This window comes from Artemia sp. Qi Xiang Cuo, chromosome 8 (assembly GCF_049724085.1).
Source record: "Artemia sp. Qi Xiang Cuo chromosome 8, ASM4972408v1, whole genome shotgun sequence".
Classification (NCBI taxonomy): Eukaryota; Metazoa; Arthropoda; class Branchiopoda; order Anostraca; family Artemiidae; genus Artemia; species Artemia sp. Qi Xiang Cuo.
In genome coordinates, this window is record NC_142801.1 from 71,939,205 (window position 1) to 71,956,873 (window position 17,669).

A 17,669-nucleotide genomic window follows, 5' to 3' on the forward strand; every position below is an offset into this window, starting at 1 on the left:
GGGGCCAATTTGGGGCCTGGGGATGGCCTTTGGGGGTCTGGGTGGGCCTTTGGGGGACCGGTGGAGGGCCTTTGGGAGTTTGGGGGGCTTTGAGGACCGGGGGCTTCCTTCGGGGTTGGGGTAGGAGGATTGGAACCCTTTGGGGTTGGGTTAGAGGACCTCACAACACTGTTCAAATGAAACTTGTGTTATAACGACCACACTCAAATTCTCTTCTAAAATCTCTTCAAAAATCTTCTTTTAAAATGTCTCTATCTGTTTCGCCGAAATAGTTCCATAACCTGTCTAAAACGGTTTCGCCCAAATAATCCCTAAACGTAAATTCAGCGTGTTCCTTTGTTATTGGCATCTCTGCGCTAACACATTTCAAATTAATATGAAACCTTTTCGCGCGCTAAAACAATTCATCGCTAAGATGTTTCTTGCCTAATTGTTTCCATGGCCTTTGGTTATTAATATCCGTTGGAGTTCGACCAGTAGAACTGTTCCCGAGGCAAAGACATTAATGATTTGGATCTATTTCTGGAGAAATGTTTCTATGCGAAAATTTTTAAAGTCTGACAGATGATGTCATTGATTGATTGATCTGTCAAGAAAGGGGAAATTAATTTGTTGTTTCTAAGGGGAATTATTGATTCACGATAGGTGAATTGAGGTCGACAGCACAGGTGTTCTGACTCGTGACAGCACCATGTGGTTTATGGTTTTCTCAGTGAGAAAGTTACTGTTTTTTAAAATTATAACTGACAAAAACCATAAAAACATACAAAAATGTGACAAAGTTCCTGTTTTTCAAATTCTCACTGACAAAAACCATAAAACATCCATAATTTGATGTTGACATCCGAGAAAAACATCAAATAAATCGAACAACACACATAACCATCCATGAAACAGACATGAATTGCTGTTGACATCCATAAATGAGACAAACTTCCTGTTTTTTCATTCTCACTGACAAAAACCATAAAACAGACATGAATTGCTGTTGACATCCATAAATGTGACAATGTTCATGTTTTTCAAATTCTCACTGACAAAAACTATAAAACATCCATAATTTGATGTTGACATCCGAGAAAAACATCAAATAAATCGAACAACACACATAACCATCCATGAAAACATCCATAAATGTGACAAAATTCATGGTTTTTCAAGTGAGAAAATTCCTGTTTTTTCATTCTCACTGAGAAAACCATAAACCACGTGGTGGGGTCACGACTGGCACCCCCATCTCTACTAATCTTCCTCTTCTTTTTTTTAGTGTTACAGTTTTATTACCTCTGTACGGTTTAACCTGATTTCTTGTACAATGTAGTCGAAATGCTTCTGTTAAATTAATTTAATTTTGATGAATAAAATCTACCAAGAACTTATATAGGATGACCAGTAAATTATGTGGTCAATGCGTAACTCGCTGGTGGGTAGCCTAGTCCGTGGACCCATGGAAATCTATGGTGTTAGCTACTTTCCTGGTGTGGTTGCTGATTTGTTTTGTTTGTAGCTTCTGCCGTTCGTTACTCATCCTATAGGTGGATTATAAGTTTTTGACACTATGTTATTGGCCTCCTTACTTTATTCATTATTCGCCTTAATGCCCAAAATTTTGGAAGAAAGGATTAACCCCAACAATCAGCTTCGTGAACGCTTTCAGAAAATTTTACTGAAACATTCTTCTAAAATACTTTTAGCGGTTTGGGAAATTATTAACCTGCTGTTTAGATGGGACAAATTAATCTCTTGCAATACAATTTTGGTAGGAAAACTGGTGCAGTTTATTTCAAAGCGTTGGCAACGCTGGCTCCCACTGCATCGTCAAAGTTAATTATGTTTTTCTTAGTTTGTCCTGCTACCACAAACATTTCACCTTTCTGACTTTACAGCAATTTTTCATAGCAAATAACTGAATAAATCAGACGTGGAGCTGAGAAATCCATCTTCTTCATCATTATTTCCCTTTTATATAAGTAAGGCTTGGATGAAAATATAAGGCTTAAGTAAGGCTTTTTTTTTGTCTTGAAAATATTTTTTGTCTAGGCCTTATTCTTTTACCCAGTGAAATATTTAAACAAGTATACACTGATATATATGTAGACACTTATTTGTGCGTGGTCTATTGGAAATATTCCACAAGTCTTTTGTCATTGGCTGAACTTTTCGAACTAGCTTGAAAAAACTAAATAAAGTTCAACTTTTTTCCGACAGCAATAACGTCAACAAAGTTATGCAAGGAAAACTGTTTGTTAACTATGTGGACAATATATTAACTTTTTTGACGCCATGGGAGTCCCGCATAAATCTCTAGACTCCATGACACCTAATGGTCCCAGTTCCAAGTGCAAAACTGTTATATCAGCCGTACTGACAACCAGTACTTCAATGGCTTTTTCGTCTACTTTTGTGTGAAACAATGTTCTTGCCAATGGCTTAGGTCCCAATATTTCCACTCTCAGAAAAAAAAAAAAAATCCTGTCTTGCCTACTGTTAGAGTTTTTTCCTCTTTGGACAAATTTTGCTCGAAATTTTATTTTATACTGTCTTTTGCAGCAATTTTTGAGCATATTTAATATTCTATAATAAAATGGATATATCGCGATTTTTGGGTACTCGTCAGATTCTTAAAGTGTTAATTAAAAATATTAGCGTTTAAACAAAAATTACTGTTTTTTATTGTTTGATATATTTTAATACACAAAATATCTTCCACTAATAAGAAATTCTCGTAATTCTATATAATTAGAGGTTCATTGCCTGCCGTTAATTCATTGTCGATCTTTACAGGGAGACATCCTATGTCCGTCTTTTCAGAGAGATCTGCTAACCCTTTAATAGTGTTCATGATAGTAGAATGTTTTGCAATAAACCCCTTTTTTTCTATTATTTAAGACAATTTGCCTCGCTTTAGTTTTTTCGGGATTGTGTTAGATAAAACAAAATTTAAAAAGAAACTGGAAGAAGAAAGGGACTCTAAGAAAGGTATAGTTACCTTCTTGCCTGTTGACTCTTCTAAAGTAAAAACTTTAATAACAAAACAGTAGTATCTTTTGATTCCCTGTTCAATAATCTTTCCAAATATAATGACTGATTTCTAGAAGATGTCCCCCTATACCCCCTAATGGTGGCAGACATGTCCTAAATGATATATTTTTCCGTTGTTTTTCATTGCTTGAATCGGCGTATCTTCTCGTTAACGGGTGTTACGAAATATCTCCCGGTCAATAACATCGTTATTGCGAAAGAATCAGAGTTGTTGGATAAATATATTATTTACAAATTAAACAGGTAGATAAAAATGGAACGAAGCATCAAAATCTGATCAATAGAAACTTTCTGCATTGTTGAATGTAAGAGCTAAAAAGGGACTAGAAACCTAAAATTAAGGTAGAACTTTTTTGTCAAAATTTAGATTGGTGCATACCTGTCATCTAAGAAATCTTCTAAGCCCTAAAAATAAGGACAGGGTAGTGATTTTGGCTTGATAATACAATCCCTGTGCATATATTGGCCCTGGATTTGTTTCTGCAAGTTTTATTCACCTAACTCAGCTACGCCGTCAGCTACGCCGTCCAAGCTAGCAAGAGACGCCGTCAGAAAGAGGTGCTAAACAAACCTGCTTTTTAAAGAGCTGATTCATTCTTCTGTGTTCCTGCGTGAAATTTTTAGCCAGTAAAAACAGCGAACAGCTTTTGAGTCTAAAGGTATTTTTTAAGTAATTTGTTGCTTTTTCTGTACTTAAGGGGTTAAAATTGTAAAACAGCCTGTTGTCGTAAACACATGACAGTTAACATGAGAAAAAATGTCTGCAAAAAGGAAAAAATCGTGACTTTTAATTGAGCCACCATCAGTAGACTCAAGCGCATATGGAAGTTGAACAATTACTCGACCCGACTTAAGTTGAGCCTGCTCAACAGCAATGTCATCCCAGTCCTTCTTTACGCAGCCGAAACCTAGAGTTTGGACCAACAACAGGAGAAAAGGATCCTTGCATTCGAGAACAATTGTCTTCAAAGAATAATAAACATTCATTGGTCAAACAGAATCACAAATGAAAAATTCCGCAAACTTGCCAACCAGCCTCTGGTGACTGATATCATCAGAGCTAAGAGGTGGAGATACTTGGGCCATGTTCTCCGAATGTAGGACGCTCAGATACATAAAGCCAATTATATTGGCACCCAAACGGAAGTCGAAGAGGGGGAAGACCTCAGAGCACTTTGCGACGAACATACTAGTCGGATCAGTGCAGTATCCATGCTTCTCTTCAACCCGATTGGGAAGACATATACGCTTTTGCCCAATTCAGAAAAGACTGGCGAAGTCTCGCGGATGCCCTGGGTGCCTCTGGCGGCGAAGGTGGATCTAAGGTCTAAGGTATTTAATTGAGTAAACTTAAACAGCGGTGTCACGATATAGAAAAAGAGAAAAAAGCTGTTTCTCCCCCCCCCCCCCCCAAATAAATCTTCAAAGATAAGTTTGAACTAGCTGTCAGGCTGCCGACCCTCAAGAAAAATCCCCAACTCTGCCCACGCTGACGTGGTATTCTTTTTCTTCTCTGGACCTGTATTGATCACCATTTAACGGAAAATTTACAGCCAGAAAATTTCTCAAATTGCTTTGAGTCTTCTTATTGAAGTCTCACAGAAAGAAACTGTTTAATTAACAAGAAGATATTAAAGATGGCCAAATTTTATTCGATAACCTCTGTAAGAACAAGTAATAAACTAGTCAGAACCAAGAGACTGTGAGTTGTAATTTTTATAAAAAATAATTTTGAAAATCTTTTCTGATGCCATAAAATTGCATTACAAAGTCGTCAAGGCCAACAGAGCAGCGTACAGATGTGTCAGTTTCTTGGTTATACCTGCCTTGAGTCTCGCCATTCTTACAGCATCTTTAGACGGGTTGATGTGAGCTGCAGTTCCCAGATCAGACTTTTATTCACTGTTCTGTCTTTATTAGCTTTTTAGAAATGAGCAGTTTATTTTAACTTTAATTAACTTAATTTTTAACTTTAACCTTTGATTTATTACTTTATAAATTCATATATATATATATATATATATATATATATATATATATATATATATATATATATATATATATATATATATATATATATATATATATATATATATATATATATATATATAAATTGTGTGTTTGGATGTTTATTTTCCTAGAAGTTGCAGTTACAAGACAAGCGACAGCGAGAATTACGTATATTAAAGAAGGCTATGTGCCGAGTGCCAGGGCCTGAGTGAAACTTGGGCTCCTGGTACTATGATCTATAGCTTTAAATAATTACTATATTAAATAGTTTTTTATTTATTTTGTTTTAAATTTATGTAAATAACATTAATTAGCACAAATAACTTGATTTTCTAGTGTTGCGAATCCTGTGAAAACCTGCAAAATGAGCAAAACAAAGCGATCAAGCTAGAAATACAAGAAATTCTTAAAACATTAAAGGACAGTGTGATAAGTAGCCAGGAAAACTTCAAGGTAAGCCCTATAGTAAAATAAAACCTCCGAAGAACTTTCAGTGGACTAGTTAATATAAGGGTAAAGTTACAGTATAAGGAGATTATAAAGGGCATACTGTAAAAGTAAACGGAGTAAGCATTCTGTATGTAACATAATAGTTGGTTTATTTCCCTTACACCTCAGAAGAGATCTTTTGCTAAACCACTACCTTTGAAATTCTATTGAACAAATATGATATTTGAAATAGCTCCTTCCGAGGGTGCCAATTGGTGTAAGGGCAGGGATATCCCCTCCCTTTTTATTCTAAGAAAAAATCTTTTCAATTTTCAATAAAATTGAAACAATTGTTATCTCAGCCCCATCCTCCCCTAAAAAATTTAAACAATACGACCTATAAATCAACCTAAATATTCAAGATCCCTTTTGGCAAGGGGTCACCGTCTTCTGAGGTGATTTTTGTTTTCAAAGCAAGGTTATCCAAAAGTTTATTCTAGAGGCCAGGCATGGCTGGGACAGGAACCTCTTTCATGTTTGTACCATAAGGAATATGATATTAAAAATTAACAGTAACTAAGCAAGTTTTTCAGATGAAAGTAAGGAACAACATTACAAATTATACGAGCAGATATTTTCTTATATATTCAGGAGTGATTATTTCCAAAACGTATTATTCTTTGCAGGCTAAAGTGAATTTTTTTAAGTGCTTCCAGAATGAATATTCTTACACAAGAGCAATGTGATAAAAATCTTAAAAAAGTAAAACATTTCACCTCACTGCTTTGACAATAAAACAGTTTATTTCTTCTCGTTTACAATAAACTATCAAAATTTTCAGCTCAAGTGCTTCAAAAGTCTATCGCTAATAAAGCTCATATAAGTGCCAGTTGCCTATATTTACTGAGGTATAAATTATTTAAATAAAGTACTAATGAAACTTTAGAGTAAAGAGGGATAGGTCTAGGGGGCAGCAGTCCCCCTGCATATTAACTAGATTTTTTCCCTGTAGAATTCAATGTTTCCATTTATTTTGGTTTTAAAACAAAAAACTTATTAAAATTTATCATTTTAAAATAAAAGTTATGTTAAGAGTTTGACACTGCCTTACATCAATTTATTTTATACTAAATTAATTAAAAGTGGTGTGTCACCCTATAAAGCTTATAATGACAGCGTCACTTTCCAAAGAACTATCTAGGTACTTGTGTCGATGGATGCCCCTACTGTGTCCCCCGCTGTTCCTCATAATAAATGTTTAACTCACCCACTCCAAAAATACCATTAAAAATATTGAAAGCTAAGATATTTTGTTGGACAAGGGATCAAAGACAAGATCAAACAGCATTTTTAGGGAACAGTTTTTTCAAATGGGTAATGGGTATTTTATGGGTAATGGGTAATGGGTGGTTAATGGGTATTTTAAGGACTTATGTATTGGACTTTAACATTGAACCCTTAAAAAATTTATGTGACAGTAAACTGGCTAAAAATACAATGATTGGATGTGTAAAACATAGGCTAATGGTAGCATCTTGGTAACAAATAGGAATAGGAAAGAGGTATATGTATGATGAAGTAGCTAAACTCTAAGCTAGGTATTAATTTGTTAATCAGAAAAACTATTGAACGCTTCAAATTATTAATTGTTGACTTACTTATAAGATAATCTTTTTTGAAAGACATATTGTTCTGTTTTGCCATATTTATCCCTTCCAAATTAATATGGTAGATACAAATTTGGATAAACATGAAATATTGTGTAATGAAAAACTCAAGACTTGTCTTTAAACAATTTATAAGCAGTTCTCAGTAACATTTGCGAAACAAGTCTGCAACAAGTGTAAAATACCATTATCGAATTCACAGAATTAGTTTCCGCATATTGTTTTCACGATTCGATTTGGAAACACTGATGGAACTTTTTCCGTACGAAAATTGACTTTTAATACTTTATAACAACCAAAAAATAAATAACAGAAAATCCTGATTTTCAAGTGTGGAATGACCTAGGATATAGCCAAGAGGGGGGGGGGGGCAAAAAATGTGTTTATTTTGATATCCTCAGTACTTTAAATGTACTATTTCCAAGAAGGTAAAAAACAAAATCATCGAAGCTTTGTTGATCAACAACTTTTCCATGCAGTATATTTAAATCTTTTATTATTCATCTACTATCAGCTGATATAACATAATTATATAATATGATGCTCATGATAATGTAATATTTAGAATAAAAAGTTTATTACACCCACGATAATAGACATTATGAGAATAAGATTACATTGTGCTAAAAGAGAAAGGGCGTATTTTGATGGGAAACCCTATTTAATTTCTAACAAATATAGACCAAATCTCCCATTTTTTCCAGAAACGACTAAGTAAATAAGAACTATACTGATAGATCTGGAAGGATCATTGTTTGAGGGAAATAAATACAAAATGGTTTAAAAACTTATAACTACCAGCCTAAATTTCTAAGTAAATTCCTAAATTTCTAAGTAAATAAAGACTATATTAAGTTTAAAAAAACACAGTTTATCACACCGCATTGAATAAATTAAGGGCTTATTAAATCTGCAATTTAGAAAGACTGCCTCTGTCACTTTTCCAAGGATTACTTTGAAAGTGAGGATAATTTCAATAGGAAAAACTCATCTGTTGTTCCAATTAGCAGAGCTACGAGTATATTTTCTTCATAGGAGATGGGAGACAGGGGGCGTTAATACAACATTGGGGAGACAGGCTACAATTTGGGAAAAAAATTGTTTAAGTTCTAGCTCATGGATTGTTAGCCATCTTTTCAATAGTTATATCTAAAAATAAAGTTAAGATGTTCAGCCATTACTGTATTTGTAACACATTCTGTCCTCCTGAAAGCTTAGAAAAAAATCTGTTCCCTTAAAAAGCTTAAAAATTTATTTTTGGTCTTTTGTACAACGACAACGATGTGAAACGCACACTACCGTTTTTTGTATGAGAAAAAATGTATTTAAGAGCTTTACACGATAAAATAAGTACACCCTAAGCATAAAGATATTCCTTTCCCCCTACTCTGTACACTAATGCTCAACTTGTAATCATAACGGTTTGATTCAAAGCAACCGTTACACATGAAAAAAAAAAACTATTTCAAGAATAAGAATGGAGCTTTCACCTCCTTAACACCAAAATTACGTGCTTAGTTTGAAGGATATTTTCCTCTAATTAAGGGAGGGTAGGAGGTTGTTTTTCCTTCTTTTCACCCTCTGACAGAAGTCTTATTTGTATCTTACTTTATTTCAAATGTTCCTCATTTGAAGTTACCTTTATTAAAATTTGGTCAACCAAGAATACTCTGTATTGAGGCCTATATATAATTTTTTTAATTAGCTCCACACAGCCAAAGTAGAAGAAAACATCAATGCGTCATATGAAGTCCTTATGGAGAACTTAAAAAGGCAAAAGAAAAAAATGCTTCAGGATACTTCTAGATTGACAGAGGAACAGAATTTGAAAATGAGCGGACTAATCAAAGAAATGGATGAGATCGTGGAATCTCTTGAACGTATTGACTCTTTACAGGTGAGCATTTCATTAAATGTAGCATAGATCTTGAGCATTAACGCAAGGCCGTACCCAGGATTTTTTTTGTGGGGGGGGGGGGTTTACTCAAACGATTTTTTTTTGGGGGGTACAAAAAAAAACAGAAAACGCATACAAAATTTGTTTATATCCACTTTTGATACGTTTTTACGAGTCAGACAAAACATTTCAGGGGGGGGGGGAGGGTTCTAACCCCCCTAACAACCTTGCATTAACGAATGCATAGGAGTATTCTATGATCCCTAGTTCCATGAGATATTGTCTTGTATGGTACTAGTTCTTAGAATTGCATAGTTAGCAGCTGGGTGGGTGGTAGCCGAGTGGTTAGTGCACTAGACTTGAAATCCTGAGGACAGGGATTCGTATCGTTGGCGATTTGGTTTGAAATGGGGATCAATGGTGTGACTCTGTACGCTCAGTCAGAGTTCACCCAGCTCTAAATGGGTACCTGGAGAAATCTGAGGAGAAAAGACCACAAGCATCGGATGATTTGCCCCCCAACCACACATTGTACTCCCGGCCGAAAGCAGAAGATGAGGAAATCGGTGCCTGCGCCACGCAGACCATTGGTCAGCACGCGAAGTTTTTTTTCGGGTGGTAGGGCCGAAAAAGAAAGGTTTAAGTTATCCCCTTAAAGTACCAAAGACATGAAAAAAAAAAAAATCTTGGCCCCCTGGGCCCATCTTAGGTCTGTTCATACCGGAAACCACGATTTTATGAGTTTTTTTTTGGTTGATTCAAAGTTATGATGTTTTTAGGGCAGTACCACACATTTTTTGTGTTGCCCTGTTAAACCGTGAAAATAAATAATAAAAACTTATTAGTTAAGCTTATCAAACAGTTCGTGGTAACGAACTGTAAGTAAGGAGCGACCCGGCTCAATGATAACTGAAACTCTAAAAACCGGAATTTTGGTACCAATAGATGCATCAAAAGAATCAGATTTTAATTTTGATTTCAAATATATAAGTTTTATCAAGTTTAATCTTACCCATCAAAAGTTACGCGCCTGAGGAAATTTAGCTGATTTTTGAAAAAAGGGGGAAAGACCCCCTAAAAGTTATAGAGCCTTAATGAAAATCACACCATCCTATTCAGCGTATCAGAGAACCCTACTGTAGAGGTTTCAAGCTCCTATCTACAAAAATGTGGAATTTTGCATTTTTTGCCAGAAGAAAGATCACGGGTGCGTGTTTTTTTGTTTGTTTGTTTGTTTTTTGTTTTTTTTTCCCCAGGGGTAATCGTATTCACCCAGTGGTCCTAGAATATCTTAAGAGGGCTCATTGGAACGGAAATTAAAAGTTCTAGTGCCCTTTTTAAGTGACCAAAAAAATGGAGAGCAACTAGGCCCCCTCTTACGCTCATTTTTTTCTCAAAGTAACCCAATTAAAATTTTGAGATAGCCATTTTGTTTAGCATAGTCGAAAATCTAATAAATATGTCTTTTACGATGACTTAATCCCCCACAGTTCCCAGGGGAAGGGCTGCAAGTTATGAACTTTGCCCATTGCTTGCATATTGTATTGGTTATTGGGAAGTATACAGACATTTTCAGGAAGAATTTTTTTGGTGGGGGAGGAGGGGGCTTGAGGAGGGGGTTACTCGGAAGAATCTTTCCGTGGAAAATGTTTGTTTGGGGCAAGGGACATTTCTATGAAGGGGACGCCGGATTTCCAAGAATTATTTAAAAAATGATCAGAAATTAAATTTAAAAAAAAACAAGTTTTTTCAACTGAAAGTAAGAAGCAACATTAGAACTTAAAACGAACAGAAATTATTACGTATATGAGGGGTTTCTCCCCCAAGTCAATACCTCACTCTTTACGCTACAGTTTTCTTTAGTGCTTTCAAAAAAGCTATCTATTCTAATTAAACGGCGTTTTTGATTATCTTGTTTTTGAATTAAATTTTTTTTTAAATTTAAACTCAACGTGCGTTTTTTTTAATTCGGATAGAGCCCCCTAATATGTTTTATAACGTATCCGTAATAAAAAAAAAACAATAAAAAAAACAAATTATACAGCTAAATATTAATCGAAATATTTAAAAACAGAACTTCGATGTCAATAAATGTATCAAAAGAATGGGCTTATAATGCTGATTCTAAATATACAAATTTTGTTAAGTTTAGTATTATTCATCAATGGCTACGAGCCTGAGAAAACTTACCTGATTTTTTAAAGAGGGGGGAAACATCCCCTAAAAGTGAAAAATTTTAATGAAAATCACTTTCAGATTCAGCGTATCAGAAAACCCTATAACATAGGTTTCAAGCTCATATCTGCAAAAATCTGCAACTTTGTATTTTTTTTCCAGAAGAAAAATATACGACTATAGAAGTTCGTTAGGTAAGTTAATTTGCAAATTACGTCAGAACCAAATTTAGAGACAGCCATTTAGCAAAAGAAAAGTAAAATTTTTATGCAAATTTTGTTTACTTATTCAATGACGGCGAGCCAAAATAAAAGCTGCATTAACTAAAAAACGATCAGAAATTAAATAAAAAAAACAAGTTTTTTAAACTGAAAGTAAGGAGCAACATTAAAACTTAAAACGAACAGAAATTATTCAGTATATGAAAGGGCTGTCCCCTCCTCAACGCCTCGCTCTTTACGCTAAATTTTGACTCTGTCTCACAACTTTATTTTTTAAAATAATAAAAAACTTTAGCGTAAAGAGCGAGGCGTTGAGGAGGGGACAGCCCCTTTCATATACGGAATAATTTCTGTTGTTTTAAGTTTTAATGTCGCTCCTTACTTTCAGTTTAAAAAACTTGTTTTTTTTATTTAATTGTCTGTAAAGATTCAAACATTAAAAACTTTTCAATTCCGGAAGACAACTAAATCTTCAAAGGAAAGCTATTCCTTTTTAAAATATTTGGTGTCGTAATAAGGTATGTTCATTAGAAATTCAGCTTTCCTTATTTTTTCAGTTAATACTTGGCCATGTAAGTCTCAATTTAACAATTCAAACAATCACGGCTAATTTTCAATGTCCTTGGTACGCTAGTGCCGTGGTTGCCGGCTGACATTTTCTGCAAGAAATTTCTTACGACTTTTTGTGGCTAATTGGTATCAACCTCAAAAGTACCATGTGCAAGTAACATGGAGAGGAAATGTATTTTCCGAAATTTGGGGGGAGGAGGCAATTTTATTTTTTAGTTTGGGGGGGGGGGGCAAAAACCAGGCGGAGTGTCTCCCTGCACTTTCCCCAAACTGCTGTGTTGTGCAAGTCCCTTTTATCTGTTCACCATCTTCTAAGGGCACTGTTTTCAACCTGCTATTTCTTTGGTGCAGTCTTTACGGCTATTTTACGTGGTGTAGTGTATCTTCTACAGTGAAGCTTTTTTAAGCTTAAACCTTTTTTGGTGCCTTTCTTCTTATATTCGTAAGAGCACTTGCAGTGCTGCCAGTCCTAGTAGAAACTTAGTGTGGGTAGCCACGAATTAGGAATAAAATACTAGAATTAACTACCATCTACATCGAACACATATCTGCTTAAAACCCTGAATTTTACTCGGAGTGGAGGAGGTATGTCTGTTCTTCTGTATGTACAGTTTTCTAGTTGCTATCTTCTGTGGATGCAATTTCTTTTGATATATTTTCTTGAGTAGATTTTCCATAGTTGTAATTCTCTTCGAAAACTCTTGGGCGCTACCCTTTTGTGATAATAGGAGTATTTACCAGTGTTGCCAATTTTATACCACTAAGCCAGATGCTTGCTGCTAAAATATTCTTCTTCTTTATCGAAAGTTAAATGCAAAGACTACTTTATTATCTTTTTGTATGGCTTAGTCGCCTTGGATACTAATGGCGCTTAGAAGTCAGTTCCGCAATAGAGCGAAGAAAATTAAAAAAATTGCCGATAACTTAGATAGTTTTTCCGTTTCCTGAAGATATATTTTGAAAATGTTACGCTGATAGTTTTTGTGTTGCTATGAAATATTACCTTCGTTGTTAATGTAGCCAAAGCAACAATTTTTGTTATCAAATTCATTTTTGACACTGAAAGTGGTTACGTAAAATTTGCTCTTATAAAAAGGGAGCAACGATAGTGTGGAGTTTAGTGAGGTGAGAGAGATTAATATTTTGAAGAAGTATTTCGGTTACTATATTGAGCTCAAACTAAATAGAAATCAAACTTTGCTTTACTTTACTCTGCCACTGAATCAACATTTAAATACATACGTGCCTTTAGTGCGTGAAAAATTAAAGGCATGAGAAAATTAGCTTTATTTTCGAAAAAGGGAGGAAACATCCCCAAAAATTCCTAGAATTTTGCGGATTTTTCAGGCACCTATCTAGAAAATACAAAATTTATATAATTTCTTTTTGAGAAGAGAGATCATGGCTGCTTGTTTATTTTTTGTCTGTTTGATTGCCTTTTTTTCCCAGGGGTGATTTTATCAAACCAACGGTCCGAGAAAATCTGGAAAAGGCACTTACGAACGGAAACTAAAAGTTCAAGTGCCGTTTTTTTAAATTATTTTGTTTATTATTCTGATTACTCTATTTAAGTGCCGGTTTTAAGTAGTAAAAAAGATTCTGCCTCAGAAAACAGGTGTTTTCGGCCATTTTGCGGCACAAAACAATGATCTTGGCATAGAGGATGCAAAAATACAGTGGAGGGATAACTCTGAGATAGCCACTCGATTTAAAACTATCAAGGAATTATAGACAGCTTTTCAGTCTCAGGGATATGATGCCGCGCGGTGTCGCACTCGTCACGAAGGATGTATGAAGGCCATAAAAAATAAACGTGTCGTATAAACATTTATTATAACGCTTCATCAAACTAAATTGACTCATTTGATGCTTGATAAAAAGTGGTTCACAATTCAGATCTTATAAATCAGATGTTATAAAGGGAGGTTTTTGGGTCGATGTGTCGGTCGGAGGATGTGCTTGAACCTCAAAAAGCGAGTGTTTATGCCCAAAATTCCTATGTCAGCGTGAGCTCTATTTGGAAGGGGGTGGGGGTGGGTAATCCATAATACCTCTTGATTCACAGGATATTTTTTAGAATACGCTTACAATATTACAGACAACCTTTATCGGTTTCAAACAGTTCGTGGTTACAAACTATAAATAAGGAGCGACCCGGCTCAATTGTAACCGAAACTATAAGAAACGGAATTTTTTGTGATACCAATAGACACATTAAAAGGATTGTATTTTCATGCTGATTTTAAATATATAAGTTTCATCAAGTTTAATCTTACCCATCACAAGTTACGAGCCTGAGAATATTTGCCTCATTTTCGAAAAAAGGGGGAACGGCCCTAAAAGTCATAGAATCTTATTGGAAATCACACCATCAGTTACAGCGTATCAGAAAACCCTACAGTAGAGGTTTTAATTCCCTCTCTGCAAAAATGTGGAATTTTGTATTTTTTCAAACAGTTCGTGGTAACGAACTGTAAAGGAGCGACCCGGCTCAATAGTAAACGAAACTCTAAAAAACGGGATATTGACCAATAGATACATCAAAAGAATCAGATTTTAATACTGATTTCAAATATATAAGTTTGATCAAGTTTAGTCTTACCCATCAAAAGTTACGCGCCTGAGAAAATTTGGCTGATTTTCAAAAATAGGGGAAAAGATCCCCTGAAAGCTATAGAAACTTAATCAAAATCACACCATCAGATTCAGCGTATCAGAGAACCGTACTATAGAGGTTTCAAGCTCCTATCTGCCAAAATGTAGAATTTTGTATTTTTTGCCAGAAGAAAGATCATGGATGCGTGTCTATTCGTTTTTCGTTTTTTTTTCCCAGGGGTGATCGTATCGACCCAGTGGTCCTAGAATATCATGGAAGGGCTCATTCAAACGGAATTTAAAAGTTCTAGTGCCCTTTTTAAGTGACAAAAAAATGGAGGGCAACTAGGCCCCCTCCCACGCTCATTTTTTTCCAAAGTTACCCGATCAAAATTTTGAGATAGCCATTTTGTTCAGCATGGTCGAAAATATAATAAATATGTCTTTTAGGATGACTTAATCCCCCAAAGTCCCCAGGGGGAGGGCTGAAAGTTATGAACTTTACCCAATGTCTAAATATGGTATTGGTTATGGGGAAGTATACAGATGTTTTCAAGGGGGATTTTTTCTTGTAGTGGGGGGAGGGTTCAGTGGTTATATGGGAGGATCTTTCCACGGAAGAAGTTTTCATGGAGGAAGGGACATTGCTCTGAAGGGGGCGCCGGATTTCCCAGCATAATTTAAAAAAAAATCAGAAATTAAATAAAAAATAAACACGTTTTTCAACTGAAAGTAAGGAGCAGCAGAAATTATTAAGTATATGATTTTTTTCGCGCCCTAGTCTATACCTCGCTTTTTAAGCCTAATATTTTTTAGTACTTTCATAAGAGCTATTTATTCTAATTAACGGCCTTTGTGATTAAGGGGTCATTTTTAAAGAATTGGAACAAAATTCGAACAAGTTTTTTTTTTAACTGAAAGTAAGGAGCAACGTTAAAACTTAAAACGACCAGAAATTATTCCGTATATGAAAGGGGCTGTCCCGTCCTCAATGCCTCGCTCTTCACGCTAAAGTTTGACTTTGTCTCACAACTTTATTTTTTAAAACAATTAAAATTTTAGCATAAAGAGCGAAGCGCTGAGGAGGGGACAGCATTATGCAGGAGCATCTTCTCATGGAGGAATTTCTCATGGGGCAAGAGAATTTTCATGAAGGGGGGGGGCGCTGGATTTCCCAGCATTATTTAAAAAACATCAAAAATTAAATAAAAAAAACACGCTTTTTCAGCTAAAAGTAAGGAGCAACATGAAAACTTAAAACAAATAGAAAATGTTACGTAAATTAGAGGGTTTGCCTCTCCTCAATAGCTTGCTCTTACGCTAATGTTTTTTTTTTGTAACTTTTAAAAGAGGTTATTATTCTAATTAAACAGCTGTTGTGATTCAGGAGTCTTTCCTAAATAAATGGAACAAAAATCAAACTTAGGTTATTTTAAGGTTATTATTAGTTTAAAAAGTAAAACTAATATGCAAGTTTCGTTTTAATTATTTATGTACGATGAGCCAAGTTCAAAAACCTGCATTAATTCAAAAGCTTTCAGAAATTAAAAAAAAACTATTTTTTTTAAACTGCAAGTAAGGAGAGATGTTAAAACTTTAAACAAACAGATATTAATCGGTATATGGAAGGGGCTGTCCCCTCCTCAGCGCCCCGCTCTTTACGCTAAACCTTGACTCTTTCTCACAACTCTACTTTTAAAACAATAAAAAAAAACTATTAGTGGAAAGAGCGGGGCGCTGAGGAAGGGACACCCCCTTTCATATACGGAATAATTTCTCTTCGTTTTAAGTTTTATTGTCGCTCCTTACTTTCAGTTAAAAAAAAACTTGTTTTTTTAAAATATTATCAGAGATTACATTCGCATTCCCAGCAGCACAAAGATGAGGAGGGGAGTCAAGAAACTTACCTTGTAAAATTTGAAACTATTTTAAACAGTAATTAATTTTTGATTTTTAACCCCTCCCCCCTCTTGCTTGTAAATATCTCGATGTGTGTATTCTCAGAATATTCATATTGAAGAGGGAATGAAAAGAGGGAAAAGAGGAAAGAGGGAAAGAGAGAGTGAAAGAAGAGGGAAAAAAGTAAAGAAGAGGGAAAAGAGGGAAAGAGAGAAAAGAGGGAATAGTAGCCTTCTTCAGATTTAGGAGAGCCTTGGGCCAAATAGCTCGTAGCAACAAACTGTAAGTAAAGAGTAACCTTTGTCAATAGAAACTCAAACTCTAAAAAATGAAGTTTTGATTACAATATATTCATTAATAGAATACATTATTGACGCTGATTCTAAATATGCAGAGTGCTAATTTCCAAGTAGTTTATCATTGATATTGGCACAGGAAAGTTTGGTATATTTTTCACACTGTATATAAATATAATATTATATTATTTATATACCGTGATTTTTAGACACAGAAATCAGAAAAGGGATGCAATATTGGTAGCCTCTGTTTGTTTTAAGTTTTAATGCCGCTCTTTATTTACTTATGAAAAAGCTATTTTCTTTTATTCTATCATGTAACGTATAAGTAATTCAGATAAGTGAGATGGGACGATATCAGGTGATTTGGATTCGAGTTTGAGAGTTCTTGCGTTGAGTGTTTAAATAATTGATTGGTTATAGTGGAGTGTCTGAAGCATTTATGGGTTGTTTGTAGATGTAAAGAGAGGAGAAGCAGAATTGTGCGTTGTGACTTAGAGAGATAACTTATTTACCATGGTATGTTTCTTTACCTTATTCTTGGAAAGGGCTTTCTGACAAACGTTAAACATGGGGAACCAGGAATGTGATAAATCCTTTAATTTTATTTGTTTCATTAATTGTTTATGTTTAACTGCGCAGATACTACTAATATAAATTTGGAATATTAGATTGAAATTTCTTACTAAAAAATATGCTTCATAAAAGAAAGAAAATTGTATACTTTGAAGAAGAAATATTAGGAGCAGGTTTCTATGAGAAGTGATAAGATGAAAATTAACTACAATTTACAGCACTAAACTGAATTATTGAAGGAGTTGAGTGTAAATTGAATTAAGCGAAACTGAATTAAGAATGAATGCTCTAA

General features: G+C 34.8%; 1 protein-coding gene across 1 annotated transcript in view; it reads left to right on the forward strand.

The window, feature by feature from the left end:
* The first annotated feature begins 3,568 nt into the window (after positions 1 to 3,568).
* LOC148949772 (uncharacterized) overlaps positions 3,569 to 17,669 on the forward strand; it is a 147,805-nt gene continuing 133,704 nt past the window's right edge. The window contains exons 1-3 of the mRNA XM_089093087.1: positions 3,569 to 3,701; positions 5,389 to 5,505; positions 8,854 to 9,045. Coding sequence (XP_088949213.1) covers positions 8,905 to 9,045 — 141 coding nt within the window. The 5' untranslated portion in view covers positions 3,569 to 3,701; positions 5,389 to 5,505; positions 8,854 to 8,904. The remainder of the gene's footprint in view (positions 3,702 to 5,388; positions 5,506 to 8,853; positions 9,046 to 17,669) is intronic.